Source organism: Taeniopygia guttata, chromosome 2 (assembly GCF_048771995.1).
Source record: "Taeniopygia guttata chromosome 2, bTaeGut7.mat, whole genome shotgun sequence".
NCBI lineage: Eukaryota > Metazoa > Chordata > Aves > Passeriformes > Estrildidae > Taeniopygia > Taeniopygia guttata.
The window spans coordinates 101,778,274-101,805,007 of NC_133026.1; the positions used below are offsets into that span (position 1 = coordinate 101,778,274).

The 26,734-nt window shown below is 40.7% G+C and overlaps 1 protein-coding gene and 1 long non-coding RNA gene across 14 annotated transcripts in view; one reads left to right on the forward strand and one right to left on the reverse strand.

Annotated features, from left to right (window-relative positions):
• Positions 1 to 18,030, reverse strand: part of PTPRM (protein tyrosine phosphatase receptor type M) — a 441,751-nt gene extending 423,721 nt beyond the window's left edge. For 10 of the 13 annotated variants that reach the window (XM_030265998.4, XM_072924519.1, XM_030265997.4 and 7 more), the window contains exon 1: positions 17,589 to 18,030. In XM_030265998.4, coding sequence (XP_030121858.2) covers positions 17,589 to 17,661 — 73 coding nt within the window. In that variant the 5' untranslated portion in view covers positions 17,662 to 18,030. The remainder of the gene's footprint in view (positions 1 to 17,588) is intronic. The other 3 variants (XM_030266002.4, XM_030266000.4, XM_072924518.1) reach the window with 2 other exon arrangements.
• A 190-nt stretch (positions 18,031 to 18,220) lies between these two features.
• On the forward strand, positions 18,221 to 19,197 carry LOC121469518 (uncharacterized). The gene is made up of 2 exons (XR_005979643.2): positions 18,221 to 18,447; positions 18,565 to 19,197. It is a non-coding gene; the product is annotated as an uncharacterized lncRNA (long non-coding RNA).
• Positions 19,198 to 26,734: the final 7,537 nt, after the last annotated feature.

Consider the following 26,734-nt stretch of genomic DNA (forward strand, 5'->3'; position numbering starts at 1 on the left):
AATCCTGTCTAAAGCCCTCAAGGGGAAAGAGCTTCAATGCGCTTTCATTTCTCCCCCCTAGCATTTTCAACTCTGAATGCCTCTTCTCACCGGCTTTAAAATTCATTTAACATAACAACCACGCAGTTATGCTTTCTTCTTCCCTTTTTTTTAATATACAAGTGGTTCCTCCTTTAGGAATAAACACCAAGGCCACAGCTCTCAAACTCCCATGGCATAAATGCAATATAGGAGACCATAAGCAATCTAAGCAGAAAAGCACTGCAACTAAATGTACCTTGAAAAGCTCCTAGTTCACAATACTTTTATAAAGCTTCACGTCCATGCACAAACTGTCCCTACATTTTGCATAGTAACAGCAGTAGTAATCCCTGGAAAACTTCTGGAACAAATTCCCTCGCTCAGAGCTCAGCTCTCTCTGAGCCAGTACAGCACTAGCTGCTTCCATGGCAAGGATGCAACGCTCCAGGGTTTGTCAGAGCAGCCCCCAGCTTCAGTGAACAATTCGAACTCCTGTGCTGCCACCACACACAGGAGCAGAGCCAGGCCTCTTCATCCCTCTCTGCTCCTGAGACAGCTTTCTCCTGTACCTCCCACTGGGAGATTCTGCCTGTGCCAACAGAAAATTCCCTATTAATATGTAATATATACCATAATTAGCACTGTAAAGCAGCTAGTTACCTCACAACTATCCTCTCATCCCCTCTCTCATATTCACAAAAGTTTATTTACAGGGGAAAAAAAAGAACAGAAAAAGAACCCCACAAAACTGGTGAAGAACATCTGATTCTTTCTATTTGTGTTTTTAAAAGTTAAGTTCTAAGATTAAGTTTTTGCTTCTAGCATTCGTCTCCTACATAGGAAGTGTGAAAGTATGAGTGAAATGGCTTCTCTCTGCCTCTGTAGGGCTGGATGCTGTTTGGAATGATGGGTGTATTGCAGCTCCCAGCCACGGCAGTACAGCAGCCCACTCTCAAAATAACTAATTAAAGGTGCTGAAGAAAACCTACCAAAAAAAAAAAAAAAAAAAAAAAAAAAGAGAGAGAGAAAGTGTGTACTAGATCAAACAAAAATGCATGTATATACAACTTTGTTGTTTTTACCAACAAACTCCTGGTCTTTTGTACAAAAAGAGCATGAAGAAAATCACCACAAGAATGCTACTGATGTTCAGTAACACTTGTTATCCTAAGGGAGAAAACCAAAACCAAACATACAAATACAAACTAAACCCCACAAACAGATCAATCAGAGCCAGACTATAAAAGTCATCAAGACTATTTAACAAATCAGAGTAGAAAGGCAATCTTTATAAAGATCTTTATACAGATTGACTCTGTACTTTTTAAGAACAGAGTCTAGAGATGGAGGAATTAACTTGCTTTTCTGTACATGCACAGTATTATCACTCAGTCCCTCCCAGGACATCAGATTAGGCCTTTAGGGTTTTTAACATTAGTTCAGCCTTTCTAATGAAGTGTGTGCCTCAATGACCTGACTCTTTTACAGAAGCAGCAGCCTGATTTGGAAGTCATTGCCTTCCTAGTCATGCCTCTGACTAAGCATGTAAAAACCTCTGAAGTTCTCTTATTCCTGGATCCCAGAACTATTTCACCTCCAAATCTAAGCCAATGCGAGTTGCATTTTGCTACCAAAAGGTAGACAAGGTCAATTGTGAGTTTCAGCATGATTACCCCTCTTCAGCAGAAATTTAGAATGTAGAGCCCTTGAGTTTTCATCTCCAGATAGATTGCATTTGATTAAGTGAATACTGGATTTTTTTTTTTTTAACATACAAAAATTTCCTCATAAACTAGTCACCTACCAAAACACTTCAAAAAACAAACTTGGGAGCTACACAGAAATGCCTAACAAATTCAGACTTCTACAGAACACCTGAAGACAACTGGTTTTTGGCAATGACTTTTGGCTGCTCTACTCACAATACCAAAAAAAAAAAAATACAGTACATAATTCAAGAGAACCAATGTACATTGAACAGTCCAGTGCTGAAGCCTCTGATTTTCTCTCTCTTAGGACTGACACCGATTTTTTTACTACAATACTCTAAAAAGTATCACTAAATGTGATGCAGAAACACTAAATGTAATGCAAGAATAGAAAAAGAAAAAGCTCTTTAAAATCGTAAGATGATGTGACGCAAGCTATACAGCCTATTATTTTCACTTATTACCCATGCATGTCAAATGGCATTACTTTACAATAGTAAAAAGCAAAGCCATTAAGTGCATAGAGAGCTGTGAGAATTTCAGGTGTGAAACAGACCAGTTTCTCACAATAGCTCAGAGTTCTGTTGTGCTTAAAGTGCAGAGAGTAAAACTATACCACTGCACCTCTATCTTGTGTATGCACAGGAAAATGTAAGGAGTAGCTGTAAATTTTCTTTTAAAGAAAATTCATTGCTCTGAGTGCAACGTTCCTATATCAAAGGTACATTAGCTCACAGTCACCTTCCACATCAACATAAAAATTTATCGCAAGGGATGTCAAAATCCACTAAGTCCCACTTTGTTTGTTTATTACTGATTCATTGCTGGAGGCAATTAGCTCCATCCCCAACTGGGCTGCATTAGCTGGCCAACTCAAGAGCCAAGTCAGAGTGAGGAGCATGAACCAGCTCTGAAAATAGATAAATTTGAACAGAAACAGATGAGGAGTGCTCATGAAATCCATGGCATAGCTGCGTGATAAGGCATATATTTTCCATCTCTAGGTGGGTAGTGAGTATCTTCAGAAACAAAAATAACTCAAGTGACTTAAGAGTTCATCTACCTGAACCATTACAGGAACACACCCCTACTAAATCCATTATCCCATTATACAACTGCAGCCATTACACAGTTTTTGAATGATTTAAACTATTCTTACACAGAGGGACCTGCACCTAGTGTGTGTACACAAGATCAGAGTAATCCTTTTCCAGTCCAAATCATGACCGCACCTCAGCTAATCTTACTGCTTTCAGATACCTGAGATGCTGTTTGGAAACCTTCAGCTATTCTTAAAAGTTACCCTGCCTTTCAAATTTATGATTCTATTGATACTGTAGAAGCCAGCAAAAGAAATCAGCTGCAGTCTCAGAGCTACATTGTGCTGAAGACTCCAGTAAAACTTGCTCCCATCATTAAAGAGAGGAAACAGAACCCAACCAGCATTCAGCTTCCCAAAGCTCTGTGATCTAATTCTACACAAAAGGCTTAATAAGGTTTAGGCTCATAATACAATTAGCAATTTAGCTCACAAATTAGACTATCTATTAACACTCCAGCAGAGACATCAGCTATATGAGGATTAAGAAGGAATCTGCTGCTCTCAATATGGGAGTGAGAACTTGAATGCTTTAATAGACCACTTCAGCTTCTGCTAATGCGAACATATATTGTGTTGTACAGGATGATGTGGGCATGGGCAGCAGCCTGCTCACATACTGAAATTTCATCAACAGGAACCACAATAATAAGTAAGTACTCTGCACAGCAAGTACAGAGTGGCAACTTTTGATCTCATCTTAAAGCACAATTTTAAGTAGTAAAAATAGTAGTGTGAAATACACTGCATATGCCTTAGAAGTGCACATAGAAAAAAGGCCCAAAATTAAATAGATCAACATGGAAAAACCAAGGTCAACCCAAGGTATGGAAATTATATTGTAAAATATTTAACCACAGTATTTGAACAAAGAAGCAACCGTCTTCCAGTCTTTGCAAACCATATTTATTCTGTATCTTGCTGCATCAAGAGAAATATAGGTTAGATATTAGGAAAAAGATTTTAATGGTAAGAGTGATAAAGTACTGGAATGGTCTGCCCAGGGAGGTGGTGAAGTCACCATCCCTGGATGTGTTTATAAAAAAGACTGGATGTGGTACTCATTGCCATGGTTTAGTTGAGGTGCTAGGGAAGGGGATGGACTCAATGATCTTGAAGGTCTCTTCCAACCTTGTGATTCAGTGATTCTGTGATCTATTAAGAATGGAAGCAGACATATGTAACAAAAGATTCTTTGTCATCTTCTCCCACAAACAGTGTTCGAAAGATTTTTAAAAAGAGCTGGTATCTCTAGCATGATTCTTAATGGCACATTGCTCACACAGAAAAATACTCCAAATGAATTTTCAAAGGTAGGCTAAAAAACCACTTTACTTATCGTAAGAAACTAAAATTTCAAAACTAAAATTTCAACTACTGTGTTTGAAAAGTGCTGTTCCAATTGCCAGGAAACTATACATGTAACTACATTTCTACAAAATGCCAATATTGGTGTGTTCATGCTGACTTGTGTTAAAATCTGAATTACTTGCAACAACAGGAGCTTTTTCTAATTACTTTGACAGTATGCCCAAAACTGACTGTATTTATCTTCAGGTTTTAAGCCTGTGTTTGTATAATTAGGGCCCGTATTACTAATTCTTTTTAGCTTGAAAACAAACAAACAAAAAAATCTTCACCAGTTTACTTCACACTCTAGTAAAAACCATTCACACCCAAATAATATTATGAACAACGTCCATCTGGTCTGAATTCTAGATCTGGCCGCTGTATCTCATTCCCCACCAGCACTGCCTGCTGTTGCTATCAAGCGTTCACTGCGAACGCACTCACTGCAAAGCAAGACTTAAACATCTCTCATTCACAGTACTTAATCATAAGCACATGCTTTGCTGTCATGTGTGCTAGCACATGCATGGCACCATTTTGGTCTTATCTGCCTCAAGGAGAAATAAAAAAGGCAACCCCCCTAACTTGTTATGTATGACACTCAGGCAGTCACGAATTGTATCCTCAAGCTTCCACCACAGCCACCCAGAGGCTCTGCAGCCTTCTGAAAACATGCACATACTTCTCCGAACTGGAAGGGCAAAAGTGCCCCACAGCAACACAGGAAATCCACATCAGAGCTGCACATCCTGCAGGCTCAGCTCTCTCCCCAGCTCAGTCACTGCTGCCCAGAGGATGGCACAAGTTATTCAATAAAAAGTTGCACGGAGACCTCATAGCAGCTTTCCAGTACCTGCATGGGGCCTACGAAGATGCCAAAGAGGCACACTTCATCATGCAGCGCAGTGACAGGACAAGGCAAAATGGCTTCCAACTGAGAGTAGATTTAGATTAGATATTAGGAAAAAATTCTTCACGGTGTGGCTGGTGAAGCACTGGAACAGGTTGCTCAGAGAAGTTGTAGATGCAACGTGGCAGTGTTGAAGGCCAGGATGGACAGAGTTTGAGCAATCTTGTCCAGTGGAACATGTCCCTGCTAGATGAAAAGAGTTTTGAAACTAGATGGTCTTCATGGCCCTGTCCAACCCAAGCCATTCTGTGATTCTATTTGTGGAACACAGTGATGAAGAGCTGACATGAACAAAGCAAAGGAGGTGGAGAGAGCTCAGGAGGTGGCAGGTAAGCAATGTATTCTTAATGGTGGCCTGGCACCTAACAGCTTTGTTAAATATGTATTATATTTTCTGTGAAATACATTATGCTAAAGCACAATTTTAGAACTGAGAGCAGGTAAGAGCCCTCCCTCTTCCTCTGCACAAAATTCCACAGTACACAGCTCTGGAAGATTACTGTAATTGGCCAATTCTTTCTTTTATTGCTAGACCACTGGGCAGAGTCAAAGCACTGAAATCATGGAAATTGGGCTACTTTTTAATGTCACATATTTGCTCAAAGCCAGTTTCAAGCATACAGATCCCTTTTTTTGAAGTCCTCCTCCCAAAAGTCTAGAAATGCATATTTTTTAATCCTGGCATACAAACAAGAATTAATTTTTCACTGCTACAAATCTAGTGTGGCATACTGCAGTTTGTGAAGACTTCAACAGACTGAGTTCTGGAAACGTGAGATTTCTCACTCACAGACAGTGAGTGGTTCCCAAACAGTTGTTTGAAAAGCTGTGATCCACCCACTATGTGCACTGATTTGAAGCAAACAGGCATATGAGATACTGCTTGACTGAAGTAGATTTACTGTGGACCAGTTCATGAAACCACAAGTTTATGTTCATTTTGAAATTAAACATAATTCAAATGAAATTCAGTATTCATTGCTGTCTTGGGGTTGGGGCTACGAATCAGAAACTGGTTCCAATTTTTGCAATAGGCCAACAGAAATGACAAGCAAGCAGTAACTTTAAAAATGCAAGTTTCCATGTTGCAGTGTAAACTGCAACCCAATCATATAACCAAAACATCTTAAGTAATTTCTGACTGATGCCAGAATGACTCCACAGCTGCTACTTTCGAGTTCCAATCATCAAGTCATTACAGATACCTTCCAAAATAAAAAATTAGACCTCCAAAGGCTGTATCTGTTTCTCCGAAGGAATCAGAGAAAAAAATTCAAATACAGCAGAAAATGCATGCACTGTTTACATTCCCTAATTCCCCTTGAGTTGACCTTGGCCATTCAGCTAGATAAAGCCCAGACAGTCTTTATCTGAAATTCTCAGTCTGAACATATGCTTCACCCTTACTCCAAGTCAGAATTAATATCTGCTCTTCAACACTCCAATTCTACTGCATGACAGAGGAAAGTACAGGTGAATATGGCTGAAGTTCACAGTCAGCAATGATCTGCCACTGAATCAACCCACAGGCACTACAGTATGTTTGTCTATGACTGAAAACAGAAGTAGCTGAGGAAAATTATTTTTAAGAGGTTATTTCCCCACATGGATAACCTTATGCTATATACTGGGCTAAAACTTCAAAAACACTTTAAGGCTTCTTATCTTTACACTTTTTCTGTGGCCATGGAAAGTTTTTAACAAGGGTAACATTTAAGTGCCCAAAATTCAGGATTGCAAAGAAGTACCAAATTCTCATGGACAAACTTTACAAAGAGCAATTGTACATGTAAGGATCTAGCTCTGAAGCTTCTGCAAGCCTCATTTAAAAAGCCACGTCCATATCTGCTGGTGGTGCATGGCTGCTGCAGAAGTCAGGGGTTTCACTTGTCAAGAGTGTATTTCAACTTGTCTTGGGCTCCTGGGCCCTATTTAATTTCAATTTGCTCTGTATTTGCTCAATAATTACTCTAAAGGGCGTGTGCTTGTCTCAAACACTCCTAAATAAATAAAACAAACCCCAGCATTTTCCAAATCCACAAATGAAAGTGCTACGCCAATTCACATAAATCCCTTACTAGCCTAGATTTATGGAGGCAATTCTAACAATAATTCTTGAAGTTAAAATAAATAATACACACCTCATGAACTTCATATGCGGTCTTCAATCCATGTACTTTGCTGTTGACATAAACAGCAAGTACTAATGTCAGGCAACATAGAGGCTTCCATTTCACATTTTCACCCTTTAAGGTTTTAAATAGATACTAACTTTAGTTGTCTTTTGGTTTTGTTTATTTGCCAACACAAGGTCTGTGAGCATCACAGACCTAACCCCAAAAGGCTTCTTTCCCATTTAGAAAGTTGCTTGCAAAGGTTTTCCCCTGAGCTAGGGGCTAGGACAGAGTCAGGATGACATCTCTCAGATATGGTAAAAAGGGCATCAGCTACACAGTGCCTCAAAATTATTACTGGGACAACAATTTATCTTACATAACTGAGAAATTACTTCAGTATCAGGCTGTCTCTGCAGAAGTTAAAAAGAAAAAGCTTAAGTGATGTGTTATGTAAAGTGCTTATATTTTAGTGTTGAATGCGGTGCTTTGTAAAATAATCTTTATCTACTCTGCAGAATTCAGAAAAGGTAACATTAAAGGAAAAAGGATATAGCTGTTTTCAGTCATTAACATAAGAACTACCCCACTGAGAACTATGGCTCCTGGAAATGTCCATAACTGCCTTTATCTCCTAAACGTGACAGTATTTAACCATGTTTTTGAGTTTCCTGGGAAAACTGAAGCTAGAGGTGGCTACCGTAGATTTTCTCTAAATTGTTTTGGGGTTCTGAGCTGTCACCCTCCGTTCTTTTAATGTTTTGTAAATGGAAATTTAGCAGATTTCTCAACCATGTGGAAAGAAAAAAAAAAAAAAAAAAAAAAGAAATTCCAACTACTCTGGAAGGTCTGAGGATCTATGAAGATCCTCATCTATGTCACAATCAAATGCCAGAGCACAGAGTTAAATCTGGATCTCCCACACCTATGTGGGAGTTCTGATCCCTAAGCAACTATTAAACCAGATTTTTTTAAATGTATATAAATACATACATACATATATGTGTATATATATATATGTAGGTATGTATGTATGTATACACATACACATGTATGTCTTCTGCATTATGTCCTCCAGGGGTGTGGTTCTTATTAGGCAATGTTATCCCAACATTTTATTACATATCTTAAAACAGTTAAGGAAAAAGAGGCATTATTAAAACACTATTAACTTCCAAATTAATAATCAGAACACTGTTGTTCCTGAATTACACTGATTGACAGAAACATCACAGCAATTACAATATGCTTTATATAGTCCCAACAGGTGTGCAAATAGTGTCAAACACCTTGAAACAAAAATATTTTCTTTCAAGTTTCTGCCACACCTTTGAGCACACTCTGAGCAGGCTGTACAGTCATTAGGAAACATTGGACTTCTCACAGTGAATGAGAAGGGTGGAAGGTAGAAGAAGCAACAATGAAATTTTTAAAACAAAACAAATATCTAAATCACGTAAAAAGAAATAGCGACTGCACCAAACTAAGCAGCTACAGAGGAACGTGCTATGTCTGCTGTGGCAATTGACTTTCATGTTTGATTTCAACTGTTCACTGAACTGTTTCCTAGAACAGTAAATAGCCAAGAAGGTAAAAAAAAAAAAAAAAAAAAAAAACAGAAGTGAGACAAACAGAAGTTTCTATGGAGGTAGAGGGCAATGTGAATCCTTTTAGGAAACCTTCACCTCTCCTTGAGATATAACCTGGAAACACTCTTTTTGTCAGAAACTATGAGAAACTTTATGCTCAGAAACTCTACCCTCAAAATTCATGTAGACTTGGTAACCAAAACTTTAAGATGTGCATATAGCTGACCATTATTTGGTCATGAACTACTGCAGCAGCCACAGTAGAATGACTAAGCATCAGCTGCCAAAATAAGGAATTATTTGGCCATAGAGGAAAAAAAAAAAAAAAATACAACCCCTCTGCTACCACCTCTGCGTCAAGTACACCATGAAAAATGCAAAGGTCCGCTAATGGGTAGTAACTCATCAACTTTAAGACAGAGGCATACAAACTAGTATACAGATTACAGTCATATATGTAAGTGTGTAACTGCACATATCAGGGTGGAAGTTATTTACTCAGTCTAATGTATATTCACCAGAAAAAAAAACTTGAATAGCCACTCAATTTATCTGTAACAATCCATCCAGCAAACCTTAAGTATTAGGTTACTGATCCACTATTTATCCATCTGAAAGTACACAGGAACTCCTGTAATATCCTTCTCAATCTTATGTTAGAATCTTATCAGCACAAATAAACAGTTCTTTCACTTAATGAGCCTACATTTATGTGCTACAGAATTAAAACAAAGGTCCACTGACAAAAGTATTCTATGCACTACATTATTTATAAATAGTCCAAACCACATTTGATTTTAGAGTTCAGGAGAAAAGACGTGACAGGATTCAAGATAATAAAGCACAATCTTTCTGAAAGCTTCCCAAAAATAACCCTGCCTTAAACATTAAAAAAAAACCCAAACAACAAAAAAACAAACAAGAAAATAAATCCCCCAAAAATATGCATGGTGGAAAAAAAAAATCTGCTCTAAAACAGGCATGTGATGCTCTATTTCCTTCTCCTAGAAGATGAAGAGCTGAAGTGATAAAAGAGGTAATTAGCTCTTAGTTATTCCAGAGCAAAAACACATTTCTAGTGATTAACAAAAAAAATGCTGTAAGAGATATTTATAATAGCTTAACAGTGAAGAAGATTGAAAAGACAAAAAAAAAAAAACAGGGGGGAGCAATAAAAAAGCTAATCTACCCCTTAAAAAATTCCACTCTAACCAAAAATTATTGTTCTAAATCAGGGTAGATTACACGTTGGGGGTGGGGAGGGGAAAAACAAACAGTCATAAGCAAAATGTTGGGTTTACACCATTTTGCAGAAAAATATTAAAGATTCATTAACATCAATACATTTAATCATACGTGTAAAGATAATCAACTATTGCTATGTAAAGCTGTGAGAAGACATATCTGAGCCTCGAACACATTATTAAAAACAAATGTGTTTACAGATAATAAAAAATAATAAAACATGAATAATTATAGATTCACTCCTGTTTTCCACAGGAAAAGCCTTTTAGACTTCAGAGTATCTTTTTACGTCACCTTTTCTAGTGACTTTCATCTCTTCCATTCTTCCAGCAAATGCTATACCTTCTTTCCCACCTTTTCCCCCCAGAATACACAAAGCCTAACCTGTTTTCAGAACTCCTTCCTGCTAATATTGCCATGGTTTTGTCTGTACAACTGTGTTTGTTACTTTTTTTTTTCCCTACCATTGCTCCTTACGTGGCAAAGGGTCACCGTTGAGCCAGACACTTCTGGCTGAGACACTTCTTTCCTATTCTCTGCAGATACTGAGCATGGGTATGTATCAGAGGCATAAATACACCTTAATTTTTATTGTTATTTGTGGATTTCTCTTTCAGGGTTCCTGAGGTCAGGGTGACCCCAAGAGAGATCATAAAGAGTCTTTGCTTCCCTAGTCCGACACAACCAAAGAAGAGGTCCTGGAATGCATCCAGTTGCTTTTTCAAGGTTGTTTATTTCTTCTTATCTATAATATTTTCTCTCTGATCTGCCATGATCCACCTAGTACAGAAGCCATAGCAGCCTCACTTCGAGTCCTCAGTGGCTCCCACATTATATGCTCAAAACTACGTGTGTATGTTTACAATTTCTTCACCAATTCCCATCACCTACGTTAGACAGTGAATCTCCACCTTAAACCAATAGAAAAGTGTCACTATCACAGCAAGACATGGAGGACATGAAGAAAGGACAGAAGGCTAAGACACGCCCAGATTCCTCCGTCTTGTACCCCTGAGTTACATTCTAAAAAACCCAAAATTCTACTTTTTCACCCTGTGTTAGTTCAAATATCACACTACTAAAACCCTTGGGTCTTGTAATTCCTCATCCAGAATCGGCAGGCTTCCATGAGCTAAAATTGAAGCCACAGATGTTTTTGAGTTCTTGCCAGGGTTTCTGAGACCCCTGCCAGGGTCTCAGGACAGGCAGGGGGATGTCCTGGTCTTCGACATTTTCCTCTCCTCTTTGCACCAAAAACACCTCTTTGGCAGTCCTGTTCATGGCCCACCACATGCATTGGAAAAGACATGGCAAAATGAACAGAAGAATTACAAGCCCTACTAAAATCAACCAAAATCCAGTAACTAAATTCTACAACATCACTAAAAACCCACACCCCAGAAAAAACCCAAAGTCCATGATCTTTTGTGGGTGAAACACAAATCTTTGCCCAGTCCACATCTTATGTGCATCTTCTACTCCGCTTATGGAGAGGTCAGTGCTTTCTTGCAGTTGGTAAAATTCCATATTCTTCACTGAAATCCATCTAGACTCTGCACTTGTTAAAACACAAACAAACCCAACATCCCCATGGAGACTGGAGGGTTCTTTCTCAATTCTGTTCTGTAAAATTGCATAGAGAAATGAAGATAACAATATCTTTGTTATAAACATTTTTTTACTACAATGCATGTAGTAAAAAAACTAACAACAAATAAAAATCAATCAGACAACATACAATCAATATCACATGTAAAATCACACAATTATCAAACACCACAACACTGAATTGTCATCCCAGAGTTTGCGACAAACCTTAAAACAACAGAGATTTGGAGAAAACATGTCTGGATTATGCTCTTCCAAAACTCTCTTTGAGGCTCAGCTGTCCTATATTGTCAAATTGCCAAGCCAGAAGGACTTGAATACTTTTTGATGCAGAAAACATCTGGGTCAATCACTCCTCCAAGCAGAGCTAAAGCTTGGCTATAGCCCGAACTCTAATTGGAGGATATCACTTAACACATTATAAAACAAAAGTCTTAGAAATAACAGTTGTGAGTGAGAACCCTTATAATTAAAGACTTATCAAACTATCAAATAACTGAATCTTTCCAAAATTTCCCTCAAGATAGAGACTCTTTCAAACACAGCAAACCTTTTCTTCAGAAATCTGAGAATTTGAAATCTGAAATTTTGAACCAAAATCTGGACAATGAAAGTGTGAAGGAAGATGAATTGCAGCTGCATAAAAGATTGGATAAAGAAAACATATGAGTAGTTAAAAAATCAAAAACAGGACCCTGAAGAGACAAATGTCTTGTAAACAATCACACAAAGAGATAGTAAAACACATGGAAACTGACTGTAAATACTATAACAATACTTTAATATCTTAATAATAATTCTTATCACAAAAATCAGAGAACTCACATTATATGATCAACTTATCAACAAGAAATGTTTGAAATAGTTTAAGACAGTCTTTTTAAAGCATTCATATAACATTAACAACAATCACTGTTTATCTCAACATTAACAATCACTGTTTATCTCAACATTACCTACAAAAAACTTAACAATAATCACTATTTATCTTATTATCTAGAAAAACTTAACAATAATCATTATTTATTTTATTATTTATAAAAACAAACAAAAAAATATTACAGACTCAATACCAGCAATCCGTCTGACTGACATTTCTCAAATGCTCTGTTTTTAGCGGCATCCCTGGTAGTTAAATCATTACTAATAATACATTTATCTTTACACTGTGGTTTCCACCCATAAGCATTGATTTGCATAGTGTTCCCCCTTCTTTGCATCGTGGACAATGACTCGGTACTGCTGCATCTTCTGGTTTTTCTCTCGTAAGAAACGGGAAAAATGCTGTTGCGATTTTTGCTGTAATGCCGCAGTCCCGCCAGAGGCGGCGCTGCTGCCCGCGGCGTTGTCGCTGCCATGGTAACCGGGAGGGGGCGGTGCCGCGCAGCCGTCCCTGCCCAGAGCCCGCCCGATCCCTGCGCGTCACCGCGGGGCTGTGAGGGGATACGGCCCCGCCGTGACCGCGGCTCCCCCGCCGTCATCACGGCCGCTGGTCCCCCGTGCATTTCTGCCGCGATTCCACCGACCCCCACGGTGTCCCCGGTCGGCCTCGCACTGTCCCCGGGCTGCTGCTGCTGCTCCCGATCCCCCTGCACCCCTTTAACTGGTGTCAGGTCCTCCTCCCCGCCCTGCTCGCCTGCAGTTCGCAGGATGATGCACCCCCTCCACCCCGGTGGTGGGAGTATATACTGTCTGCTTTTCGCAAACAAACCCCGCGGAACTGCCTGAAATTTCTTCCATTGCTTACAGCATCGCTCTGGCTGTAGCCAAAAGTTTCACGGCCGTTTCATCTCCCTTTGCTACTAAATGATAAAGATGCATATTAACTTCCTGCCAAAATCCTGGCTCAAATGTCACCCTCGGATCCAGTTCCCCCCCCCATGTTCTTATTTTGACTGATCTCACCAAGAACTGTGCAGTCTGCAAAAGCCACTCCGGAGAGTTTAGAGTTTCCTGGTCTCTGGCCAGCAGGTAACAGGTAGAGGAGATCCCGGATTCTTGAACCGCCTCTGTTCCAGTCCGAATTTGCAGTGGTTTGCTCTCTGCAGGGGTTCAGGTTGTTCTCCTTAGGATTCTTCTTCTCGGGCTAGGGTTCGATGCCTGATGTTCTGTCTGGCTGGTGAAGCAGTGCCTTGGCTGGCTCTACCCGCCCACAGGGACGCCAATATGCGGATTTCTCTCTCTTGTGGTTCCTGAAAGTCAGGGTGACCCCAAGAGAGATCCGAAAAGAGTCTTTGCTTCCCTAGCCAGAACGCAGCAAAATGAGGAGTCTTGGAATGCTTCCGATTCTGCTTTTTCAAGGTTGTTTATTTCTTCCTATCTATAATATTTTCTCTCTGACCTGCCGAGCTCTGGCTAGCAAGGGGGCCATAACATTCTGCGTGCCCTCACGGGTGGTGTTTACCTTTTACATCAAAAGTTACGTATACTGTGTTTACAATTTATTACCAATACCTAACATTTATGTTGGACAGTGTGTCCCTACCTTAAACCAGTAGAAAAGTGTCACTATCACAGCAAGACATAGAGGACATGAAGAAAGGACAGAAGGCTAAGACACGCCCAGATTCCTCTGTCTTGTACCCCTGAGTTACATTCTAAAAAACCTAAAATTCTACTTTTCCACCCTGTGTTAGTTCAAATATCACACTACTAAAACCCTTGTGTCTTGTAATTCCTCATCCAGAGCTGGCAGTTTTCCATGGACTAAAACTGAAGCCACAGATGTTTTTGACTTCTTGCCAGGGTCTCTGAGACCCCTGCCAGGGTCTCAAGACAGCCAGGCCAGCCAGAGGGATGTTCTGGACTCCGACACTCCCTCTGTAAGAGTCAGGCTGTAACCAAGAAACACCAATTTCAGAATTCAGGCTGTGTGCACATTTACATCTACCTGGATACGAATGCCTTCATAAAAACACAATTTCCAAGTTCTATTACACATTTCCTTGCTTTCAATTTCAGCTCCCTGTTTTTGTAATTGACAGAACTCATCCCATCCAGACTTTTAATTTTATGGAGCTCAAATATTTAAGTTTACAATGTCTATTACAATATTTAAGTTTACAAATCCCTTACAGGAGTGAATTGCTTTCTCTAGCCTGAATAATCTACCAAGCAGATGGATGAAAGAACATGGTGGAGTCAAGTGGCATTTTCTATGACTGAACACCACTTTTCAGGAACTTAAGTAATATTAACATTCAGTCCTCAATGAGACCAACTACGTAACATTTTGCTAAAATTATAAACAAAATTAGCTAAATTTGGTGTGCTATAGTTTCTCAGAAAGAAACTAAAAAGTAGTAAAAAAATGCAAACCCAAAACTAATCTTGCAGAAAGAGTCCAGCTACTTTTAAAAACTTAGGATAAGCAGCACTGTCCATTTAAGAACATCTTTTCAGTAATACCTCTTGAATTTAATTCTTGAGATCATTTACTTCTTGAACTGATGAATCCAGAATTTTAAAATCTTTAGTTAAGGACTCAGAGAAAATCTCATTGTTATTAACTGTTAAGCTGATTCCAAAAGATTATTTGAAAGCTCCCAGGCCTTAAAAAGCCAAGATCTGATCTTTCAGTAAGATTATTTTCTAAATAAGAAACTCAAATAAGACAATAGCTGAACGTAACATTAGAACCAATCTTTGTGAAACAAATCAGTCAATTTAGAAAAGGGTAAAAATAAAAATGGAACTATAAATGCCACAGGCATTTAATTCACACGCTGCTATTCTTTGCTTAGAACATGTGTGGAGTTGGCTTTGTTTCTTTTTTCTTTGTTTGTTTTTTAACTTTTCATAGGCTAGTCATGTAATTCCCTTCTGATATAAGGGACAGTTATTATAAAAGATAACTACCCAACTCAAGGATGGATTTTTCTGTCATTTAATTTCTATGATGCTCATGCATCAAGGCTTTAACAAAAGAAATAGCATTTTTCCCCCAAGCAAAAATGATACCCAGACACAAGCTTCATATGGTAAATTACAAAAATGGAAATTTCATCAATTTTGCTCCAAGTGGCAAGAATCAACATTAAAAAGAAAAAATTCTGTACATGCATCTTCAAAAGTAATCTTTACTTTCAGTACTTAACATACATATACACACATGGGGAGAAAACGGGGCAGATTCTGCACCTCATGCCATCTTTTGCCATCTCACTGAGATGTGTGAATAGCAGCCTCCGTTACTGAGTACCTCAGAAGGTGTGGAATTGCACTCTTGGAATACCTGTATGCACAAGTCATTGGTGAATTGTTTGTGGCTTACAGCACTGCTATCTCCACAGCATGTCAGGTAAATTAATACGACGAATACAAATCAAAGAGTAATGTGAGATTGTTCTTCAGCAACACGAACAGCACTTCAGTCCTGATCCCAGTACACTATCAGCACATCGCATGCACAAGCCATTTAAATGTCCAGAAGAGCCACCCCAGCTTAACTTTAAACAAAAAGTAAGACAGTTCACACAGGTCAGCAATGAGTTACAGATTTATCTTAATAAAACCAAGTCCTCCCATTTAAGTCTCGACACTAGACTTCCAACATTAATGAGTTGTAGAGTGAATATAACTGAGTCCAGTTTCCTAATTCGCTGCACAGCATACTCTCCTTCTTACAGGAGATCGGAAAATATTTCATCATTGTTACTTATCTCCTTGGAACAAAACATTTTTCTACTGGGAGATCTTCTGTGTCATGTACAGTAAAAATGCTCTCAAGAAGCTCGGGGAAATGCAGCTACGTATACAAGAGGTCCCTGGAACCAAACATAAAACCAGAATTTTAAATTTTTTTATGAAGTTCTAAACCAGACCAGCAACTCCCAGCCATAAAACTTGGTTTAGCTACAGTGCTCCATAGATGCAACATGTAATGTGCAAAATATAAACTATTCTGCAGCCTGAGCAACAAGGAGTCAAAAGGATTGCTTCCCCACCAGATCAAAGCACACTTCGCACGAGCTGAGGACCAGATGTCTTCAATTTAACGTCCTTTCAGTTGCACTAACTTCATGTTCGGAACAAAACACACCAAAAAGAATTCTGAAGTTACTCTTTGCAGTGGAGCACACAGAACTATTTCACAATCCAAATTTCTGTCTAAAATTATGGGTTTCTCCAACATATAAATAAGACAGGGGTGCAGGCAGGGGACTCGAGACCAAAACAACCATCTGCAGGTTTGGGCTTCGGGGAACCGAGGAACGCCGCCGCTGATGGGGCACTTCGCGGGGCTCCTCCTGGCTGTGAATGCCGGCACCCACCAGCCGCTGGCAGTTTCTGCCCTGCTCTCTCAGGTGACGCTTTGGGGGCTGCAGAGAGTGCGGGGCCGGGCCTTTCCCCGGGTCTCACAGCCGCACCTCCGGGCAGCGCCGGGGGCGGGGAGCGGCGGGGGCCAGTGCCCAGGCACTGGCGGGCGGGCAGAGCCGCGGGGCCCCGCCGGCCCCTCCGGGAGCACCGCAAGCCCTCCTTCTCCCGTGCCAGCCGCGGCGGCGGGCGGAGCGCCGGGGACCGGCTCACCTCGCCCCTCCGCCGCCCGTGCCGGGGCAGCGGGAAACTTTCGGGAAGTCAGCGGCGGAAAAACGCAGGAGCGAACCCGAGTCCCGCCCGTCTCTCCAGCCCTGCCCTAGGGCTGCCCGAGCCCCTCCAGCCTCTCGACCTTCCATTGGGGTGCAGGGCCACCAGCGGAGTGGCATCCCGGCACCGCTGCCTCCTCGGGACACTTTTTCCACCCCATCGACGCAGCGGTTCCAAAGTGTCAGACCCGTCAGGGGGATGGGGGAAAAAAAAAAAAAAAAAAAGAAGAAAAAAAATATACAGAAAAAACCAGTAACTCAAACCAAACCCCCGAAGTGCCCGCGGTCCCCCCTGCCCCTCCGCCGCCTGGCCCCCGAGAAGGCTGCCCGGCCCCGGGCTGGTGGGCCGACTCCTTACCTGTGAACGTCTGCGCTCCCGCTGCCAGCAAAAGTCCGGCCAAAGTAACCAGGCAAGTTCCAACTTTCCCCATATTTCCAGCCCTTCCTCCTCCGAATCCAGCAAAGTGCCAAAGTGTTTGCCAAAGTAGGAAGAGCCCCTCTCGCCCCCCTCCAGTCCAGTGGGGCAGGCGAGGAGGGGGGAAGCCGGACTCCCGCACTTGGTGCCCCGCGGGCTGTTCTTCCCTCCTCGCCCTCTCTCCGCTCTTAAGGGCAGGGAAGAGGGTGCGAAGTGGCCGCCGGCCGCCCACTCGTCTGCCTTCCTCCGGCCGCGCCGCTGCCCCGGGGGCCGTGCGGGCGCCGCTCGCCTCCCCCGGTGCCCGGGGGGGCACCCTTAATCGCGGAGCCTCCTCGGCCGGCGCCGCCGGTAGTCCCGGCTCAGCTCGGCTCCCTGACTGACTCGCGGTCCCCCCGGCGGGCGGGCGGGCTGAAGGGAGCGGGGAAAGTCACGCCCAGCCGCCGGCGCCGCCGCTCTATCCCGCTAGAGGGCGAGGCGGCCGGGCCCGCCGCCGACAGCAGCTCCGGGCGGCTGCCGCCTGCGGGGGTGAGGCGCTCGGGTCTCTTCCCGTCCCGCTGCCCCGAGCGCCACTCGGCTGAGGACGAGGTGGCTCCGTGTCGGGCAGGATGATGTCGAAAGTTCGCGGACAGCGCAGGGGGAGCAGAAAACGGAACCAAAAAAACCACAGAAATCTCTGCCAAGCGTTTCGGTAACTTTGCCGCGGGCCGGCCCCGGCCAGAGCCGCAGGCGCTGAAGTTGTGGCCGCCGCGGATCCCTGCCCCGCCGCAGCGGGGCCCCGCGGGAGTGAGCGCTCCGACTCCGGGTGAGCGGTCTCACCCCCGCCCCGCCGCTCTGCTCCGAGCACCGGGACAGGGAAGGGGAAGCGCAGGAGAGGGGGAGAGCGCCGGCTTTCCATAAGCGCTCCGGTTTGTTTGTACAGGCGGTCTGGAGCCTGTCGGACGAACTAGTTGGAGGCTACCGCTCAGCCTTCCACGGAAACCGCAAGCGTGAGAGCCCTGCCCGCCCGGCGAGCGGCTGATACCGAGAGGAAATTGAGATGTAAAAGGGTTCTCCGGGCTAGCGAGGAGCGACACTGTCGTGTACATTAATTGCTTCGCATTGGCGTGCTGCTCATAAAACTTAATCTCCTTGCCTAGCCCTCGGTAAGAGCCACCCTTCGCCCCTCCGGAGCGTTTCGGGAAGGGATTCTGGAGAGCGCCCAGCCCGGCCCCCGGTTCAAGACACGGGCGCAGCTCTTAGTCTGCGAGTGAAGAATAACGTCAGGAATTAGCAGAGTTAGTGAGGGAGTGATGGAAATAAAATCACATTAAAATGGCAATTATCTCTCATCATTTGCAGCGTGTGACTTCTGGCATTTATCTCCGCGTCACGTATGAAATACAGCTGCATGACAGCCGTCTTTCCGCTGGGGCTCTGGCTCCTGGTGTCCGTAGCACTGCAAGGATGCGTTTGCTGGTTTTAAAACAGTTTTAAAACTAAAGTGGAGTTGTAGAGGTGGAAACATTTTTTGTTGGTTCTCGCTTTCAAATAAAGGGTTTCCTTTCAGTTGCAACTGTGGCCAAATTTAATGCCTTGTTTATTCCGTGTGGATTACTAAAACGATAAAACCATTTAGATAATGCTGGTTTTAAGAGCTTGAGCTCAGGTTCTAGGTTCTGATTTTTCTCCAGCACAGGTCCTCTGTATTCCATGCTGCTCTTCCATGTAGTTAGCCGGCTTCGCTGCCGCTTTCAATTGAACTCCAAACTCTACCCATCCCCCATACAGCCAGGCGAGCTCCAACATATTTAGTGATTTAAGCGTATTCTGGACTGTTTTTACATACAACACATTAAGTCCGAGCTTAGGCACGTAGCTCGGTCATTTCCAGTGATCGCCCAACCATGCTGTTTTCGGGACGCTGCTCTGTTATGTTTCAGGTAATGCATCTGCGATTTGCAGTCTTCGCGAAGGGACATGAACTTCGGGATGTGGGGCTACGGCAGCTGCCTCAAAAGTTAACGCGAGGGGGCAGAATAGCATTAATTGTTGTGTTTCCTGACGTCAGACTTCTTTTCAATAGCAAGTATTCTCTTAGTTTATTGTTTGCCTAGAACTTCAATCTTCTCCCGCCCCCACAAAAAAGACGTTGCCTTAATTCCCCGAAGTCTTGTAAACCTATGGATGTCTTACAAGAAAAATCCAATTTTATTTTAAATTTTGATTATTTTTCATGGTTACATAATTGAGTTAATTTCTATTTTCTTTAACAGCTGCAGTTATAGCTTCCGAAAATTAGAAAGTATAGCTGGTCTAGAAAATGACCTTTGTAGCACGAAACTTTAAAAATCTCAAGAAGTGTCATACATAATTTAACTTGCAATGAAATAAACTTTAAAATTTGTCTTCTGGTAGGTCTGCCACTAAAAATCCAGAAATGAGCAGTTACACACACCAATGTTTATGCTAATGATGACCTCTCTCCGTTCTGAATGTCCAGATGCACATGAAATCATATCTCTGATCAGCCGTGCAGTGTGGTAAAGTATTGTGTTCAGACATATAACAGTAGCTCTCCACCCCGTCTTTGTTTTGGGGAATTGGAAAAATCCAAGCCTATATCTACAGCTATCTGATGTTAGTTTAGAGAAGGTGAGATAGAAAGTTGCTGAGTTCTGAGGATCACAGAAGAGCACTATAAGAGTGTTTTGTCACAGTCGCAGTGGGAGTGAGGCTAAAGTGCTTGACCTTCAAAGACACAGCTGGTCTGCTTTAATTACAGCAAATCTAAGAAATGGGTGAGCTCCAGGGAATTGCTAAACCAACAAGAACAATAGAAAACACAGGTCATGCGTGGCTGATCAGGAATTGTGAGCTGTGTTGCACTGTGTTCAGTACTGGAGCGTGCATGACAACTGTCCAGAAGCTGTACAAAAAGAACTGGAGAAAAAGAATCAGGAAAAGACTAGACAAAGCCCACAGGTTCGCTGGTGGTTTCCAAGAATGCATTCAAGAAAGTTCATTAAAGGCTAAGCTGTGGCTGGAGAGGGGATTGGAAGCATCTGTGTGGGGAAAAAAAAAGTACTTTGCTGATTGTTTTTCACTGACAAATAGACACTTTAGATACCTTGCATCTGTTCTTGAACTGGATCACCTCAAAGAAATACCTATTTACAGTTCCCTACATAGATATACATACTTCAGTTGAGGACCATAGGAGTTTCCAATTACCACAAATAAAATTATTCCTGTTGAAGGGATTCAAAGCATGAGACAGGAAAATATGTAGAATAAGGAGAAAATCTGGAAATTGTTGTAACTCATTTGTAGATTTTAATGTACATCAATAGGAAATGCACATAACTGGCCTTCATTGCAAAGATTTTATTTTTAAATGTGAAAATTTTCTACATCTCACTGAGGGAAAATTAAACAACCTGATGATAAATTATGAATAATTACACTGCTTATTACATAAACTTCACTGGCAGAGCTGCCCTCTCTTTGCTAATCATTCTCTTGCAGAATATTTACTCATATTCCAGATCTCTGAGCTACTTCTGGAAACTGATATTTGAAAATTTCAAACTGAAGAGAACTGTATTACTGGTTGGAGAGGTCTGATGTCCAAATACTTATCATAATGTGGAAAAAGATCCGCTTGACCTATGTCAGGAAGAATCCTTTGGATAGGCATACATCTACACTTAACAATTAGATATATAGATTGTGTTTATCTATTTAGCTGTTACCTTTAAGATGCTGGTGATATTTGCAGTGTTTTTTATTCTGTATCACCGGCACAAGAAGTAAACATATCGTGAATTCTCTAAGACATCAAGGCCACCCTGCATAATCTGTAGCATGAAGTCACCCTTCCTATAATAATACAAAGCAGGAACACTCTCTTGCTCATGTTACAGCAGAAATAGAAAAGCCAAGACTCATATTCAAATATTGGAGGAAGGCCCAAACGCCCTGCCTTTTTTTGACCTGTGACAATGCTGATTAAGTGGCCAAGAATGTGGACTACACAGCTGTCACCTGATCATTTAGTTCAGTAGCAGATAACATCACTCTCACAGCTCAAAGCTATTTTTTGCACTATCAAGTAGTTAGACAAGAGTGATTTTCACTAGCTCTCTCCATCTTGTTTTAAAGCTCAGACAGACAAGCTTCACAAATCTTTCAATAACACTGCTGTTTCAATATAATGAAAAAGTAATTTTCTTCCTGGGACAGGGGTACATTTTCTTAGTTAAGTACAGCTAGTGAGTGAAAGTATGATTTGCTTTGTTAGAAAAAAGACAGGCAATGATTCCAATTCTCCGATTTTATCAAAGCTACTTTTCTGCTCAGTGAAATTCCAGAGGCAATCCTTCCTCAGAAGAACTACTCAAAAATAACATCATCTCTGTAGGTCAAGGAAAATGTGCCAAAATTTTCTTCTTTTTACATTTGGGGCTTTTTCTTAAATACAGAGCAGCTAATAGTCACTTATCTTTCGGTAGCTTTATCTTCTCACCCAGAATTTTACTGATGCTCTTTACCTTTTCACTGCTGATTTTTGTCTAAAGCTACAAAACGAAAAGTATGTGTGCTTATCTATGTGCCAGGATTTACTGATTGCATTATACTCAATTATATTCTGTTTCATAATATTAACGTATCTGTATCTGTAGATGCTATAATGGTTTCATGGTTACTGAAGAGCTATTTCAGTTTAACTGTAACTCCTCCAGTGTTTATTCAAAAAAGCCTCCCTGTACCTTTTTTTGAGGGGTAGGGTGAGGTTCCAATTGTGTCCTTAAAAGATCACATCTACTCCATATCTTGTCTTTCCCTTCCTCCAAGGAACCACAAAGAACTGCTTGGAATCTAAGGTCAATCGAAAACAATCTAAGCAGCTGCAAAAGTTGCTGCACACAAAATGTTCCATCTTCAGCAGAGGCTTATTATATTTCCTGCTTATTGCTGCTGGGGTGTGCTGGCATTAGAACTGATCCCTTCTTATTCATTTGGCATTGAGATGCATTTATCACAACTGTGACTGCTCCCTATCAGATATTGCCATGTTTAATATGACTGCATCCTTTTTCCTTTCTTTTTTTTTTTTTTTATTGCTAATTATTTATGCAAGCAACAATAATTATAAATTTTGTGTGGATAGTCACAAAAATACCCACTTATTGGTGGATCTTGCCTTATTCACTTGATCACTCTGAAATTTTGTGGTAATTAAAACCAAAGTCTTCTTTGTTTCCAGCTGCTAATATCCAATGTTTTTTATAATAGCTAAGGAAATTTTACATGGCCACTACTGGCTTTGATATTAAACTGTAGTTGGAGCTTGAGAGAGAAAACACGTCCAGTTCTTTGAGAAGTATTTAAAACATTAGAGAGTAGCAATCTTTAATCAGAAAATGTTGAAATAGAAGTGAGAAAAAGGTCTGAAGTGTCCAAGTAAAACCATGGGGGAACTTTAGGATCTGAGTGTCAGGAAGGAAGCAAAGAGCAACAGAACACACTGTACAGAGATGGTTACTGCTAGTTCAAGCAAAAAAAAAATTAACTGGGTTGTAGAAGAATATCTGTTTCATAATTGTTATAATAAGATAGATAAGAGAGGGTGTAGTCTAGGCAGGTAGAAGTTTGTAAACTCGTAACATTTTAATGCCATAATCCAAATTGTCTCCTTCTACTACTCGTGTGATTTGTACAGACAAGGAAGAACATGCACCTCATACCACATTGTGTTTGATGTATTTCTATGTCTGCAAGCCAAATTGTGTCTCACCTTCTGAATGTCAGCATTTTATTTAAAAACTATTGTGTTTAAATATCTACAAAACCTTAAAAACCGTTGTGGCTTTTAACTCTACTTTTAGAAATATATCTGCCTGCATAGTATATGTGAGAAGCAGGCCTACTCAAATTTGAGCTTTCTGTTAGGGAACAGGAAGGGTCAGCTGCTCCCTAAGGGATGAGGAGCCAGGTCCACTGCAATAAAACGGGTCCAAGATAAAGCCCAGCATAAACCCACACACTGAGTCCTGGGTCATCAGGGTCCGTGACCAGCCCTATTGAGACCACTGCTTCTACACCATAGCTCCAGCAGAATCTGAAGGCCCCAGAGGGAGCTGAAGTGATGCTTCTGGGACAAATGGGAGAAGGGTGTGGGTGAGTATTCCAAGTGAGGTTGATCAGAATCATTACTGCACTCAAAATTGTCTCACATTTCACCTTTGCATCTTCAAATGTATTACATGGTTTTTAATGATTGTTCTAGCTTCTGATACCTTGTAAAGAAGTGTCTCCACTGTTTTTCTTTTACTACTTGTTCTTAGCTTCTCCCAAAATGTACATGTCCTTAGCTGTGTCTCTGTCCTCATTATTAGAAGGTACATACAGGAGGTGAGGGCAAAGTAGTCCAAGTGTGAAGCACTGTTAAACAAACACCTACCAAGAGTATACAACCTTCAGATTTGTGTGAGGTTGAATAGGATTGGTCAGGAAAGAAGCAGAAACACAATTGATTAAATGCAAATACTTGCAAATATTCATATATTCAGTCTTCAAAGTCTGTACAAATACCGACTGTAATATCATCTTTGTCACTCGTTGCTTTGATCTTGTCAGTCATCTGGGTTAACATCCTTTTCTATTACAAATTTAGGCTTAATTTCATTGTCTTTAAAGTTCCATACTGTTCCACCTCTCCCTACTCATTTGAACTTCAAGTTGCTATTCTTTCTATTCAGCGCTTCTATAATCAACCGTGTCAAAGAGTGAAACCAGAAGAATTGAAATTTAGATGAGCACTGTGAAGTAAGCTAACTTCTCCGTCTTCCAAGACAGAGTAATTGTTCCAAAATAAATTAGTGCTTATTACATAATAGAAGGAACACACACTGAGTTTTACCAGCACAGCTATATAATTTTATTTTTTCTGCTAAAAATATTCTAGTCTATCCCTCTCCATAGATAAACCATTTTCTAGAGGGGGTTTCTCTGCAGGCTTCTGTCAGATGGAACACTCCCTTTAGGAGTAATCCCTAGGAATGCTTGGCAAAAGTTTGGGTTTCAGATGTCCTCATAAAAGGCAAAGAACTGAAACAGACAACTGAAATAGTAATGTCTGATGCCATCAGTGCTAATATTGACTGATCATATCTGCGAGGGCCCTTCAGATGGTTTTTCCAGTTGGGAAAACATATTTCTGACATCTTGGGTGCATTCCACCAAAAATGCACAGAAGCAAAAGTCAACTGAAAAGCCACATTCAGTATAAGGTTAGTGTTCTTTCTGCCTGTGAACTGCTCTCGACTTTGTTCACTCATATGTGTTTTTCTCATTTTTCTTCCATAGCTCTAAATTAGCATCAGATAATAGGATCTGTGCCTTGGCATAAGATTAAGTTTTCCCAAAAGTTCATTTACAGCTAATTAAGAGTTTGTGAAACAGAAGTGAAATATGCAGCCTCTTTGGTTCTATTTGAGGGTCTTAAAAACAGTGATTGATGGATGGAATTATCATTCCTTCAGCTCTTTATTACTAACTCTGATGTAGCAATGTAACATTCATGTTGTCAGCAGCACCTCCAGACAACTTCCTGCTATTACTTTGATGCAATTGTCATATGAGATGCATGAGACATTAATAAATTGGATCCTGTTGGAGCAGGAAGTGAAGATTCTTTTTATTCCTACAGTTGTAGTTGTGTGGAAGGGATGTGAACTTTATATCTTGTATCTCAAAAAAAAAAAAAAAAATCCTGTGAAGTTCACTTTAACAACAATTTATACTCCTGCAAAACACTGCAATACCATCTCATCAGAGGCAATTCTAAGCAGGCAGGCCCAGTAGTCAGTGATGAAGAATCCATCAGAGGCAGGATATGAGCATAGGTGTAAATACATCCTCTCACACCACCACCTGTGCTGAATGCAGGTTTTTAACCCTAATATGTTAAAAAGTGTTGAGAAGTAAATTATATGTTATAATGACGGCTTCTCTAAATTACACAGTTTGTCTTAGTCATTTGTAGAATTTAGTTCATATTTGTAAGTATTTGAATGATTTCTTTTAATAGTGATAGTGTAACAGGAGAGTTACTAAAAAGTTGGAAGGTTCACATGTAAAATCTATTGTTATTTAGTAATTTATTCTTATTCTTTATTTTCCTTTTTTTAATATCTGCTTTTTTAGAAAGGGGAGGAATATATTTTGAAGTACTTATGATTGAATTCTTGTTGGTGTTTGCTTGTGCAGAATGATGAAGAGGCGTGAAAGTTAAATGTGCTTCATACCATCATTTTTTCCTCTTGATTGCTTTCATACCAACAGTAGATGTCCATTGAAGGGACACAAATATTTCCCTTTAGCAAGTCATTCCACTGAAAATAATGGAAGTTTATTTAAATAGTGTAGCTGTGAGGAGACAAAGTGGGGAGTAAACACAGGAGAGAATAAGAGCAGAAATGTGGTCAGACAAAGAATGACTTTATTTATATGCAGTGAATTTTTTTAACATTTTACACATAATAAAATTAGTAGCAAATCAACTACCCATTGATTTGTCTAAAGCATTGGGAATGATAATTTGAAATTTGTTGTGGCCATGGATGCTATTGATTCTTCTTCTTCGTGCACTATTGTGCTAAAAATCAATTACTTAATATTTTACATTATACTGGTAAATTATTTTATTAAGTCTAGATTAAGAATTATGATGGATATAAGTGTATGTGCTAAAACATAATGATGAAATGGATTCTTCTCACAAGTTTAAATAACCATTCTGATGAGAAGAATGATTGCCAAAATTAAAGCATGATAAATAAGACTCAGGAAGGCTTTGCAGATGTGGCGAATCATTACATATTACTTTGTTTTTCAAAATGAGTGTTGATCCTGCTGTTGCTTATTGTGCAGAACTTACATTAAATTATATGGAATTATATGCACAGGAAAGCTGCATTGTAGAAGATCTGGGGGTTTATTACCCTTACACCTCTACTAATGGGAATTACAGGTGTGGTTTGGGGCAAAACCACTACCCTTATGAAAAAAGTCTAGCTACATATGAAGGACTTACAGTTCTCAAAAAG